The 14,188-nt window shown below is 53.3% G+C and overlaps 1 protein-coding gene across 3 annotated transcripts in view; it reads right to left on the bottom strand.

Moving 5' to 3' along the window:
• The window catches only part of LOC132467122 (tenascin-like), a 36,328-nt gene extending 22,430 nt beyond the window's left edge, over positions 1-13,898 (bottom strand). For 2 of the 3 annotated variants that reach the window (XM_060064217.1, XM_060064218.1), the window contains exons 1-8: positions 13,291-13,898; positions 11,201-12,421; positions 9,867-10,130; positions 9,244-9,359; positions 8,350-8,503; positions 4,967-5,236; positions 2,466-2,651; positions 147-236 (exon numbers count right to left, since the gene is read on the bottom strand). In XM_060064217.1, coding sequence (XP_059920200.1) covers positions 147-236; positions 2,466-2,651; positions 4,967-5,236; positions 8,350-8,503; positions 9,244-9,359; positions 9,867-10,130; positions 11,201-12,421; positions 13,291-13,783 — 2,794 coding nt within the window. In that variant the 5' untranslated portion in view covers positions 13,784-13,898. The remainder of the gene's footprint in view (positions 1-146; positions 237-2,465; positions 2,652-4,966; positions 5,237-8,349; positions 8,504-9,243; positions 9,360-9,866; positions 10,131-11,200; positions 12,422-13,290) is intronic. The other variant, XM_060064219.1, reaches the window with a different exon arrangement.
• Between the last annotated feature and the right edge of the window lie 290 nt (positions 13,899-14,188).

Here is a 14,188-nt window from a genome sequence, read left to right as displayed (position 1 = left end):
GTGAGGTGCCTCGCTCAGGGAGACACCTCGACCCTCAGCTAGGAGGAGCCGGGGATCGAACTAGCAACCTCCCGGTTACCAGCCGACCCGCTCTCCCTCCTGAGCTCCATGCCGCCCATCACCAAGGGGAGCTTGGGAGGACTCACCTGTGACGGCGTTGGTGGTGGTGGGCAGGCTCTCGCGCTCCTCCTTCACGGCGGTGACCCCCATGCCGTACTCGGTGCCCGGTCTCAGGCCTGGAGGGACGAGCACAGCCTGGGCTTAGTTTGGGGGAAATGTCTTGAACTGAACTCCTGGCCGCAAAGCCCCCTGCACCCAGAACCTCTCTGCTACCTCTCTGTTCAGAACAGCACCCAAACCTTTTGGCAATGGCTGCCAAAATCCTTTGACTTTAAAAATAAAGTCAAGTATAATGAAAACATTTAAAAAGAATACGAATCACTTCATTTGTATGCTTTTTAAAATGTTTTTGTTATGCTTCATCAGCATCAGTTGTTGGTCATCGTACTTTTGTAGCATCTTATCCTAGCTACCTTTGTTGTGTACGGGGAATGGGTTAACCAAGTGATTGTTAGTGCTTGGCACTTCTTTGAACATCTTTACTGTACAGACAGCGATAGATTGATTCTCTTTCTTCTGACACTTTGGATAAAAGCGGCTGCTAAATGCCCTGAATGTAAAATGTGAATGTGATCCTAATTTTACCCTCCTATGGTTGTTGTTTCTCTTTCTAAAAGGACTTTGAGCATCGTGAAAAGCGCTCGATTGCCGTCATTCAGTCCGCAGTTCAACATAACAAGAGTTTAAACTCTGTGTTGTTCCCAGGCGAGGGTCCCTGCAGCCCTCCCCTCTCTGACGTGAGAACCAGACACCTCAACAGAGCGCTCCCCTCTTCCCTTTGTGGGGCCGGCCGGCCGCGAGGAGCTAATGGGGTTCCGCGGGACGTGTATTCGCATTGATGGATCTGAAGGACCCTCCAGTCTGACTCTAAACGACGACCCCTGTATGATACGGGCCGGGCCCGGGGGTTTCGGGGGCGGTTGGGGGGGTTCTCGCGGTCCGATCGCCTCCTAATTCCTTCATCGCATCCCCTGGAGGTCAATGTGCCGAGTCCTGTAGCATGAAATTACACCCAAAACACCCAGGGAGCCTATTATCAATAAAAGCCAGAAGCGTGAAGGCAATTACAGATAATAACTATGTAAGAGGCCTGCTGGGGGGGGGTGGATGTAGAGGGGAAGGGGGGAGGAGGTGGAGGGAGGGGGTGGATGTAGTGAGGAAGGGGGGAGGAGGTGGAGGGAGGGGGTGGATGTAGTGAGGAAGGGGGGAGGAGGTGGAGGGAGGGGGTGGGGGAGTTGGTAGGTGGCGGTGGATGAAGGGAGGGAGGGGGAGGATGAGGTGGTGGGGGTGGCGGTGGATGAAGGGAGGGAGGGAGGGAGGGGGAGGATGAGGTGGTGGGGGTGGCGGTGGATGAAGGGAGGGAGGGAGGGAGGGAGGGAGGGGGAGGTGGTGGGGGAGGCGGTTGTGGATGACGTAGTTCTTTATTTCCATGTTGGGACGGCCCATCCAGGGACAAAGAAGGAGGTTTTCACAAAGGCAGCGTGTCTCTTTTTGTTGTTGGGATGTTCGGAGTCTTGTCGTGGATGAATTGGCTTCACACAAGGCTGGCTCTCTATCCAGAGATCGAGGCTGTTAAAACTCACTGAACTGGACTCATAAGGAGAGCGAGGAAGTACAACCTGGTTCTCCCACATGACCCAGATATCGGTGGAAAACGTGTATCATTAGTGAAACTATTTTTATGCTTTTGTGGGGCAGCAAGAAAATTAACTTTGTCTGTGTGTATTACCTGTTATTCTGGCCAAAGTGTGAAGGTGCATGTGTGTTTTTATCTGTGTGTGTGTGTGTGTGTGTGTGTGTGTGTGTGTGTGTGTGTGTGTGTGTGTGTGTGTGTGTGTGTGTGTGTGTGTGTGTGTGTGTGTGTGTGTGTGTATGTGCGTGTGCGTGTGTGTGTGTGTGTGTGTGATTGTGTGTGTGTGTGTGTGTGTGTGTGTGTGTGTGTGTGTGCGTGTGTGAGTGAGTGTGTGTGTGTCTGATAGTGTGTATATGCATGCGTGGGTGCATGTATGTGTGTGTGTGTGCGTGTGTGTGTGTGTGTGTGTGTGATAATGTGAGTGAGTGAGTGTTTGAGTGAGTGTGTATCTGATAGTGTGTGTGTGTGTGTGTGCGTGTGTGAGTGTGTGTGTGTGTGTGCGTGCGTGCGTGTGTGTGTGTGTGTGTTTGTGTGTGTGTGTGTGTGTGTGTGATAGTGTGAGTGAGTGAGTGAGTGAGTGAGTGAGTGAGTGAGTGAGTGAGTGAGTGAGTGAGTGAGTGAGTGTGTATCTGATAGTGTGTGTGTGTGTGCGTGCGTGTGTGAGCGTGTGTGTGCGTGTGTGAGCGTGTGTGTGCGTGCGTGCGTGTGTTACCTGTGATCTTGGCCCGGGTGTTGGCTCCGGCGCCGGGGGGGAACAGCAGCTCTCCGTGCTCGCCCCCTGACAGTGTGCCGTACTTGATGCGGTAGTTGTCCACTGGGGCGGCGCTGTTCCTCCACTCCAACGTGAGGCTCTCGTCCGTCACCTCCAGGGTCTGCAGGTCCCTGGGCGCGTCCAGGTCTAGGGGGGCACAGAGGGGGTCAGAGACACCAGTCTAGGGGGTCACACACAGAGGGGTCCAGAGACACCAGGCATGGTCTCTCTGGGTCCATGTCTAGGGGGGCACAGAGGGGGTCAGAGACACCAGTCTAGGGGGTCACACACAGAGGGGTCCAGAGACACCAGGCATGGTCTCTCTGGGTCCAGGTCTAGGGGGGCACAGAGGGGGTCAGAGACACCAGTCTAGGGGGTCACACACAGAGGGGTCCAGAGACACCAGGCATGGTCTCTCTGGGTCCAGGTCTAGGGGGGCACAGAGGGGGTCAGAGACACCAGTCTAGGGGGTCACACACAGAGGGGTCCAGAGACACCAGGCATGGTCTCTCTGGGTCCAGGTCTAGGGGGGCACAGAGGGGGGTCAGAGACACCAGTCTAGGGGGTCACACACAGAGGGGTCCAGAGACACCAGGCATGGTCTCTCTGGGTCCATGTCTCGGGGGCACAGAGGAATCAGAGACAGCAGGAACACCATACATGGTCGCTCTGCATCGCGATGAGGCCCGCGCGAAGTTGGCAAACGGAATAGTACATTCAGAATTGTCAATCAATCAAGACAATCGAATGTCTATGGTTCAATTGAACGATGGCAGAAAACAATCAAATGGTAAAAGGGTCGTCATTCCCAGGTGAGCGGCGACGGTTGAAGAGCATTCGCCGTTGAGCATTGAAGCCTATTTGCTTCTTTTACTTGGACAGGGGTGGAGCCATGGGACACGTTCTCACAGCTACCCCCACCCCCCCCCCCCCACACACACACACACACACACACACACACACATACACAAACATACACACACACACGTACACAGACACATGCAGATCAGCACGGGGTCGTCCTTCATAAACAAACAGTAACCCATAAAGAGTGTGTGGTCCGGACCCCCCCTGCGGTGTCACAGACCACCCTTAGAGAATCACCAGCCCATAGCTCTCCCTTCACCCTCATCTACCCCCACAGCGACGCCTCTCTGTTGACGTTAAGAGAGGAATCGCTTCTCCTCAACACAGTTGAGAAAACGCTGACGTTGCGACAGGTCTATTTTTCACGTACATTTTTTTAATGGGCTTTTCACGCCTCATAGACCGGGCCCGAGAAGCCAGACAGGGAAGTGGGTTTAAGATCGAGAAGGAACAACGTGTAGCATTGGACCGCGGATCGTAATGAAGCCTGGGTCTCTCCCTGGGGGGGATTGCCCACCTGGTGAGCCCACTAGCAGGCTGAGCCACCAAGACGCCCAGAGTATCTTACCCCAGCGTTCTTTGTTGTCTACGGGGAAGGGGTTAACCTAGTGATTGTTAGTGCTTGGCACATGGTTCTTTGAGCATCCTTAGTGTAACGATAGAGATATTAGGTTGTTTCTCTTTCTTCTGAGAAATGTAATAATTAAGTCGCTTTGGATAAAAGCGTCTGCTAAACGCCCTAAATATAAACGTAAACGCAGAGAAGAGTGTTGTGCAGGTCTGAAAGCACACAGTGTAAGAATAGACAGTTAACCACTGAGGCCTCCTCCTCCTCCTCCTCCTCCTCTTCCTCCTCCTCCTCCTCCTCCTCCTCCTCCTCCCATCGTCTCCTGAAGACGTTACAAAGAACAGGGGAGCGGAGGACACCTGTCGCCCTGCCACAGAGCGAGGCTCGGGAACCCAGTCATTTTTATTTACTTAATTACATCCACAGTCGCGCTGGGATCAGGCAGCTCCCGTCTAAACCCCAGGGAAGTGGAAGACACTGTGTGACTGTAACCCTCTGTAATTAAAGGAGGAGAAAGGCTCCCGAGCAGAAAATAAACCTTCAGCATACCAGAGCAAGGCGGCAGGTGTGTGGAGGGCTGTTTTATGACCGCTTTTCCACGGGAACTAGCAGATGACGGCAGTATAGTTCAGTCAGTCAGAGTGAGTTCAGTCACTGTGAGATCCAATCACCGTGGTCACCAACCACATTTTCAGTCCATCACACCCGAGTCACAGACTGTGGCTGATGCAGGACGTACTGTAAAGTTACCCGTCTCTAAAGTGAATTACAACGACTCTTCAGGGTCAATCGGTTTCATTTTTGTACCGTGAAATGTAAAATGATCTCATAATAGTCCTATGAAGTCCTATCAAAATGTGCAAAGAATATGATTTAAAACATCTGCCTATGGTGGCACCATCATCACCATATCCTGCATCTCACCCTCTTGGGTGAATAAAGTGCTAAGTTCTATTCACCCCCTCCTTCACCTCCACCACCTCCACCACCATCATCATCATCATCACCACCATCATCAGGGTCTCACCTGTGAGGAAGGTCTCGTAGACGGGCACGCTCAGCACGTCTCCCTTCTTGGCGGCGAGCGCCACCTGGTACCGCGTGTCGGGGCGCAGCCCCCCCAGGTGGTGCTGGGTCTCGGAGGACGCCAGCTCCACCACCTGCCGGTCGGCGGGGTCGGCGCTGGGCCCGTAGGACACGCGCACGCCGTCCACCTGGGCCACGGGCTCGAACCACGTCACCAGGGCCGTGGTGTCCGTCACGTCGCGCACGCTCACCAGGCCGGGGGCGTCGATCCCTGGAGGGTGTTAAAGTTAATACAGATACATACAGAGAGAAGACAAAATAAAATGGAAAAAAAATATTAAGAAAAAATAATAAAAAAATAATAAGACGCAATAACACCATACACGGGGGCCCACAATGATTTGGGAGTCAGATAGAGCTGTCCGGTCTCTTTAATATAAACCAGAGCATTATGGGCTGCTTAAGTTATCATTTTGGATTCTCGAGCCTTACTGGATGGGAGGTTCTAGGACACTTGGGAGTGAGCTGGAGACCTCTTTGATATGAAACAGGGCCTCAACGACATCTAAGAATATCATTTTGGGGGCTCCAGCCCTACAGGAAGTGACTTATTCTATACCACCTATTCTGCGGTTGAGGTTGGAGAACGAGCTGCTCACACAGGTAAGCAGAACTCTTTCCCAATTCCAACCACCAGGACCGTGAAGGGTAGGCGACTCCCCGGGCGGTGGAAACCGATTCGTCTCACAACCACAACAACAACAACACCGTGAGTGGAGTCTCCGCTCTCTGCAGCGGGGCTGATAAAGCGGACACAGCGTCGTGGGTTCAGCTCTGTCCCAGAGGGAGGGGGAGGCCGCGTTCTAGCACGCAGACACTGTCCTCCTGGGAGTGGGGGCCCCTTCCAGGGGACTGGGACTCGCTGGCTGATGGCGAGGCCCACATGGGGAGGGAGACGGGGTGGAGGTGGTAGGCATGGAGAGGGACAGGGTGGTGAGGAAGGGAGGGAGAGGGGGAGAGAAGAGGAGGCGGGGAAGGGGGGTGGAGAAAGAGGTGGAGAAGACAGGGGAGGTGGAGAACACAGGGGAGGTGGAGAGGGGAGAATGTGGTGACGGAGACGGAGGATAGGTGGGGAAGGGGAAGGGTTGAGGGGGAGGGAAAGGGTGAGCTAGTAACTGGAGGAACGATGGAGGAGTGACGGGGGAGAGGTGGCGGAGGGCTGGTCCTACTTCACACCATTAGTCGCTCAGTGGGAGCTCCTTGTGACGCACCGAGCTGTAATGGCAGATATTTAGAGAGGCGGAGAGACCCTGAGAAAACAACCTTATAATCCAGCCGCCACTGACGTTACGCTCTATGGCTGTGTGTATGTGTTTGTGTCTGTGTGTGTATAAGTATGTGTATGTGTGTGTTTGTTTTTGTCTGTGTGTGTATGCGTCTGTGTGTGTGTGTGTGTGTGTGTGTGTGTGTGTGTGTGTGTGTGTGTGTGTGTGTGTGTGTGGGTGTATGTGTGTGAATACGTAGGCCATAGTGTGAGTGTGGATTTATTGTGTTGCGAACAAACAAAGAAATGCTTTGATGCATGTGCATACGTGAGTCTGTGTGTGTTTGCATACGTGCGTCTGCGTCTCTGCCTTTGTGTGCGACTCAAGCTGCTCATGTGTCAGACGTTCTCAACAGTTCATATCGGCCCTGATCCGGGCAGCGTGCTTACTTCAACGTATAAATAGGACCGTTCATGAGCGGCCCCCCCCGTGGGGACGGTGATAAGGCTTTACGACGGCTTAATGACATTTCCACGCACACGACTGCTTGTTCTGGCAAACGGCAGACCACTCCTGCACAACCGATCGCCAAGGACCGCGCTGGAATCAATGCCGCGAGGTGATTGGAGGAGGAGGAGGAGGAGGGGGTGCTGAATAGCACAAATGTTTCTCCACATATTGAAATGGCTTTATTTTCATTTGCCTTAACTCCCCGAGGTCCAGAGCGACACTAACGATTTGAATACAAACCAGAGAATTTATTATTCCACTGAAATCCTTTTTCCGAATAAGCAGCCCTTGCGCTCGGCCTGTGGTTCCGAGCGCCGCGTTAACAGGTCTCTCCGGGGCCCTTGGAGCCCACAGGCTGTGGCCCCCGCCAGGTGAGGTGTATAAACGTCACCCCTGATCGATCCTAAAATCCTACGTTCCTCCGTTACAAACCATTAGGGCTTCACACTGACGGACAGACGGAGACTGAATTCTCCACAAATCCCCACAATAAGAGAGTGAAATCTATACGGCCTCTCTGCTTCTCGCCGCTAAATCACATCTCTGCCGTGAAACTTAATGAGCAGATCATTCAGGCTTGGCAGCTGGGGTTTTAATAGACTTGCGGCGGGGATAAGCCATCGATGAATGTGGAACGCAGCCCGGGGTTTCAAGTTGACAACCTTGTTTCTCGTTTAGCGGGGAGAGTCGGCGGCTGTGATTTAGCCCTTCAAGAACCTGTATTTCGGGAAACCCTGTCTCCTGCCTGAGCGCCTAAAGAGAGAGCTTTAAGGATTATTCCCCCCCCCCCTCGTAAACTACGCAGGGATTAGTAGTGGAAACGACAAGGTCTGCGGTTTTTTAGTAATTGTGCATAAACGGAGTCCTGCCTGAAAAGCAGGGTGAAAGCGGTCTTCTTTCTAATGCTTATTGAATTATGAACCTTTCAATTGCATTCCATGGATTGGTCATTTAAGGCAAATCCCATTAATGATCCTCGTGTCAGATAACAGCAGCTTGATGCAGTGCTTTGTATGTAATAAACATTGTTGATTTGGATGAACTCACACAGTGTGTGTTTGGCTGGTTGGTGTGCTAATTTGCTGTCTCTACGACAGCATCTACACAGATCACTGAAATACAATAATATGGTTTCATATTCAGGCTGTTAGATAAGTTATTGTTATCTTTAATCCTATTTTTGCATCTTTGTGTGGTTGCATTACAATCAAAGTAGTTTGTAGAAATCAATCAATCAATCATTATCACTCATTACCTGCACATTTCAACATGTCTGCATACTTGTTTTAAAACCCCCCATTGAAAAGCAATTGGAAAAGTGTGTGTGTGTGTGTGTGTGTGTGTGTGTGTGTGTGTGTGTGTGTGTGTGTGTTTGTGTGTGTGTGTGTGTGTGTGTGTGTGTGTGTGTGTGTGTGTGTGTGTTTGTGTGTGAATACGTTGGTCTTAGTGTGAGTGTAGATTCCTTTTATGTTGAGAACAACGATCAAAGCAATGCTTAGTCGCATGTGCATGTACGTTTTAGCAATAGTTCCCCCTGTCAGAAGTGAATGAGATGAGGCGACCCTAAAGCAGCGTCTAAGGCATTATTAAATCCGGGGGGTAGACTCACGGGTGACCACGTTCTTGGAGGCGGGCGGCCCACGGTTCTTGTTCTTCACCACCTCCAGCTTGACCTCGTACTCCTGGCCCGGCCCCAGGCCCGACTGCTCGAAGGTGGTCTCAGGCTGGCCCAGGCTGTTCAGGATCTCGCCGTTCTCCTCTTTCTGCCAGCAGAACCACACACAACTCAAAAGCTCAAACCACCTTCAAGCGTCGGTACAGACATCAGAAACCCAGGAGCTCATCACCTCACGCATCGCCTTCTGCTGATGTCTGTACCGAGGGTGGGAGATGCTTTGAGTCGTTGTGTGTTGTTCTGCCGACACACACGACTCAAAGCATCTCCCACCCTCGGTACAAGCACCAGCAGGTGTCACGCCACATCACACAGCGCCTTCTGCTGCAGGGCTGCAGGGAGAGGTCTAGGGGTCCCCTCAAGGGCCCCCCCTCCCCTGTCGAAAGACACCCAGACTCTCTCGTTATGCCTGACAGACCGTGGTTCTCTCGGCGTCTCGGCACTTTAAACATAAAATAATATTTTGTAGACGCATTTCAGAAAGAAAACAAAACCTTCAACAAACACGGCAATTACCGGTCGGGCAGTTAGAGCTGTCGGCCCAGAAAGCTTTGATACGTGCAACTGCTGACTGCTGACTGCGCCCGGGGTACGGCTAAGCTGTTTTCCACACGACAGCTACTTCGGTTCACATGCACACGCATTAGGCAATTATTGAGTTTCAAATCGGAGCTGCACGCTCGGCGGGACATATAGGGTTTCCAAAGGCAAACACAGATAATGACAGGCTGCGGTGGGCTTTTTGAGTTTCCACTGGCTTCTGTGCTACACGGGATCCATGCTAATGACGTAACGGCGCGGCGGTGGAGTTAGAGGCCACGGACTCACGGTGTTCCTGAAGATGAGGTTCCAGCCGTCGAAGGGGATGTCCAGGGGGTCCCACTGCACCTGCACCGAGGTCTCCCGCACCGACTTGAACTTCAGGCCCTCGGGCTCGGGCAGATCTGAGGAGGTCAGGGGTTCACGTGAGCTTTGTCCTGACGCAACGTGTTCTCCAGAGTACACCGGTGACCAGACATCGTTGATCTTGGATGCAGGTTCTGCATCCAACACATTTCATACATTCGGCGAATGTTGCAGCATGCATTCTCTACTAGTTGTAAACTATAAGCAATCCAAGTGTTGAACAGTTGTTCTCTCGATGCTTCTTTTCCGCTAGATAGCTGGCCCTAGTCTTGTCGGGAAAATGGGAAGGCACCGAATAACCATTTGATATTCTGTCTTTGACATCGCACACTATGAATGTGAAATTAACCAGTGGGTTTGGTACGGAGGAACACATATCAGCATGACATTCAGCCTTCATAAGGCAGAGGAGGTGGACCTAGGAGGTATGGAGGTACGGATAACAACATGACCTTCAGCCTTCATAAGGCAGAGGAGGAGGACCTAGGAGGTATGGAGGAACACCTATCAGCATGATATTCAGCCTGAGGAGGCGGTGGACCTACGTGTGGACACGCGGGCGCTGACGGGGACGCTCTTCTTGTTCTTCAGGATGGCGTAGACGCTGATCAGGTACTCTACGCCGGGCTCCAGCTCCTTGATGGTGGCCATCTTCTGGTCCCCGGGGACGCGCAGTTCCATCTCTAGACCCCCCATGGCGGTGGGCGTGTAGGTGACCAGGTACTCCGTCACCACCATCTCGTTGACCCAGGACAGGTCCACCGTCTCGGGGTTCACCGGCACCACCGTCAGGTCCTTGGGGGGTGAGACTGGGGGGGGGAGCATGAGGAGATGGGGAGGTTAGCATCGCAATTCACCCGAAGGGTGAGAGGGACTTCTAAGTTTGTCTTTTTTTTTTTTACATTGCATGGTAAAGTTTCTTTTGGCATCTTGAAAATCAGTCAAATGAATAATTTGTACTTGTAACTAAAAAAAAAGAAAATATTCCAAAGGGTTGAGAAACTTTTGAGATTGAGTTTGATGTTTTTACCAGCAGACGCCTACAGAACCTTCCCTTAAGAGAGCCCAGTACAGAGACTACATGCCACAATGAAACACTACTCCTCAACGTAAGTGTGAGCAGCCCACTATGGGAATGACCACAGAGGTCTTTAAAACTTAAGACCACTATTAACATGTTCCAGTGCAACGAGACCCTCTTTGATCTGGGGAATAACGAGGCCAACCAGATGCTACTCTCTGGGCCAAGGTGGGTATCCGTCTGCAAACAGAGGCTTTTCCCCTACTTTCCCCCATAATGTTGCAGAACACATTTTAGAACAAATCATTAGTTCACCCTGAGCACAAGGCCCCGTGGTAAATCACAGAGCATATGTGGTTTACCGTCGTTCTAAGTATCGCTCACTCAGAGGAAGGTAAGCAATGTTCTACAGTCTCCCCAGGTAGAATTGTCAGTAGACATAACGAATAGGAAGATCAATCTTCCGTTTAGTACACAGTAGTATTTCATGTTTTTTTTCTTTCGGATTTTCAACCTCACTTCTTATGTTGGAAATTGTATCATGTTGTTTGGAATCAGTTGCACCATGAATATATTTCTACAGACGATGCTGTTTCCAAAACATGATGACAAGCTGCACTTTAGAACATCTATCTGAGAATATCGTCTTACTCATGGGGAATATTTATTGATGCATGCTTTGATGCGTAAATAAATCTAGCAAACAAGGAATGATAGTAAATCAATCCCTTCCTGATTGTATCTTCTTATCTTATGAGCGAAGCTTGTTAGTTGGTTATTCAGTACCAATGATGCACGCCCGGCCGTCAGCTCCTGCTCTATCGACTCCATCTGAATCCCTTCCATCGTGTATCTCACCTTCGGAGCAGTCGTCACCGACGAATCCCTCGTCGCACACGCACACTCCGTTCATGCATTGGCCCTGGTCCTGGCAGTTCCCCGCGCACGTGAGCAGCGAGCAGTCCGCCCCCGTGAAGCCCTCGAAGCAGACGCAGTTCCCGTCCACGCAGTAGCCTCTCTCCATACAGTTGTTGGGGCACGTCTTCTCACTGCAGTCCTCGCCCACAAAGCCCTCTTTGCACACGCACTGACCGTTGACACACCGCCCGCGGTCTAGGCAGTTGTTGGGGCAGGTGAGCTCTCCGCAGTCGGGGCCTGTGAAGCCCTCCAGGCACACGCATTTGCCGTCCACGCACTCCCCGCGGCCCATGCAGTCCTTGGGGCAGGTCTTGACGCTGCAGTCGTCGCCCGCGAAGCCGTGGTCGCACACGCACTGGCCGTTGACGCAGCGGCCACGGTCCAGGCAGTTGTTGGGGCAGGACAGGTCTCCGCAGTCATCGCCCTGGTACCCCGCGTCGCACACGCACTGCCCGTCCACGCACTTGCCCCTGTGGTTGCAGTTGTCCGGGCAGGAGAGGATGTCGCAGGCCTCGCCCTCGAAGCCCGGGTCGCAGATGCACTTGCCGTTGAAGCAGTGCCCTCGCGCGTTGCAGTTGTCGGGGCACGTGAGCTTGGAGCAGTCCTCGCCGACGTAGCCGACGTGACACTGGCACTGGCCGTTCACGCACGCGCCGCGGTTGTTGCAGTTGCTGGGACAGGTGAGGTCGCCGCAGTCTTCCCCGCTGAAGCCCTCGTCGCAGTAGCAGGTGCCATTGTCGCAGCGGCCGCGGTCGTAGCAGTCGTTGGGGCAGATGAGCTCGGAGCAGTCGTACCCGGTCCAGGGCTCGTCGCACACGCACTCGTCCTCCACGCAGCGGCCGCGGCCCAGGCAGTTGTTCAGGCAGTTGGTCTGGGAGCAGTCCTCCCCGATGAAGCCCTCCGCGCACTGGCAGGAGCCCAACATGCACTGGCCGTAGTCGCCGCAGTCCAGCAGGCACACCTCCAGGCTGCAGTCGTCCCCGTCGAAGCCCTCGAAGCACACGCACTTGCCGTCCAGACAGCGGCCCTGGTCCTGGCAGTCGTTGGGGCACTCGGGGTCGGTGCAGTTGGGTCCCTTCCAGCCCGCCTCGCACACGCAGCCGCAGGTCTCGCTGCTCCAGTTCCCTCGGCCGTTGCAGTAGGGCTTGGTGGCCACCTCGCCTGAGGGCAGACAGAGAGGTTAGTGTTTGTCCCGGACACCTCAAGGATACAAACATTCATCAACCTGCTACTCCTACTGGGCTGGATCACAGGGGTACTGGGGCATATTGCAGAATGAAGTTGGAACAACTAGGATAAAGTTGGACTAGGACAGTCTACTACAGGGTCATACAACCTCATCATCCACCACTACAAGCAATATTTAGGCCTTCAACAAGCCAAGCCTGCTTGTCTTTAAAAAAGATCTGGCAGAAACCCACCCAAACATAGAGAGAACATGCAAACTCAATACAGACCGCATCTTAGCCAGAAATCATTACCTCAAGCTTATGACCATCATAAGGCTCACCTCCTTTATGGCCCTTGCTACCCACCATGGAGCCTCCTCTAGGGCCCTAACTACCCACCACCGAGCCTCCTCTAGGGCCTTAACTACCCATCATGGAGCCTCCTTTAGGGCCCGAACTACCCACCACCGAGCCTCCTCTAGGGCCCTAACTACCCATCACGGAGCCTCCTCTAGGGCCCTTACTACCCACCATGGAGCCTCCTCTAGGGCCCTTACTACCCACCATGGAGCCTCCTCTAGGGCCCTTACTACCCACCATGGAGCCTCCTCTAGGGCCCTTACTACCCATCACGGAGCCTCCTCTAGGGCCCTTACTACCCACCATGGAGCCTCCTCTAGGGCCCTTACTACCCACCACGGAGCCTCCTCTAGGGCCCTTACTACCCATCATGGAGCCTCCTCTAGGGCCCTAACTACCCACCACGGAGCCTCCTCTAGGGCCCTTACTACCCATCATGGAGCCTCCTCTAGGGCCCTAACGACCCACCACGGAGCCTCCTCTAGGGGGTGATGTTCCTACCCGTGACTGGCGCTCCGCAGCAGGCCGTCCCGCTGCTGCACTGCTCCCTCAGGCCGGACAGCTCTGACTCCAGCATCTCCAGCCGGTTCAGGATGTCCTTGATGTCGGGCAGGTTGTTGTTGCAGCCGCAGGCCTGCTTGGGGATGTTGATGCGGTGCGTGAACACGATCTGGTTGTCGCCGTCCATCGTCTGCTCCAGCTGCTCGGTGCTCTGGACGTCGGACGGCGCCCTCTTGTGCTTGCCCTCGGAGCTGCCGCCGCCGGTGGGGGGGTCCAGGTCCACGGAGCAGAGGGAGGCGGCCGGGACGTTGATGTTGTACACGTGGTTGAAGACCACGGGCTGGTCCGGGTGGGGCAGCGTGAAGTTCTCCTGGGACTGGGGAGCCAGGGCCTCCCGGCGGTGGCGGAGCACCTTCTTGACCAGGCCGGCCGAGGAGAGGTGGAGGAGGAGGGCCACGCCCACCAGGCCCAGCAGGGCGTTCTTCATCCCCATGACGACGGGAGCCTGTCACAGACGATGGCGGCCCAGATGGAGAGGGATTGGCTGTTCTGGTGTCTCGGCGCTTGGATGGGGTGGAACGGGGATCCTTGAAGCCCTTTGAGTAAAAGAAGCAAACGCGGTATATGTTAGGGATCGTGATTTCTGACTTTTCTCGTAGAAATGGTGGATACCATTTTTAAAGTCGATTCAAATTACCAACGAAACACAAAAACTCAACAACATAAAAGGAAAATCAATCAGCTACATATTTTACAGCCAATGCTCACATTGATGCTCCCATCGTCCTTTCAAAAAAGAACTACAGCACAACACAGCACCATCTTATCAACAACACTTTCAGAGCAAGATGCTAGAAAAGTCAGCTCACATAGGCTGGGATGTAGCCGGATAATTCAA

This window comes from Gadus macrocephalus, chromosome 11 (genome assembly GCF_031168955.1).
Source record: "Gadus macrocephalus chromosome 11, ASM3116895v1".
In the NCBI taxonomy this organism is placed as follows: domain Eukaryota; kingdom Metazoa; phylum Chordata; class Actinopteri; order Gadiformes; family Gadidae; genus Gadus; species Gadus macrocephalus.
Note: the sequence above shows the minus strand (reverse complement) of the source record. Positions and strands in the feature narration are given on the sequence as shown.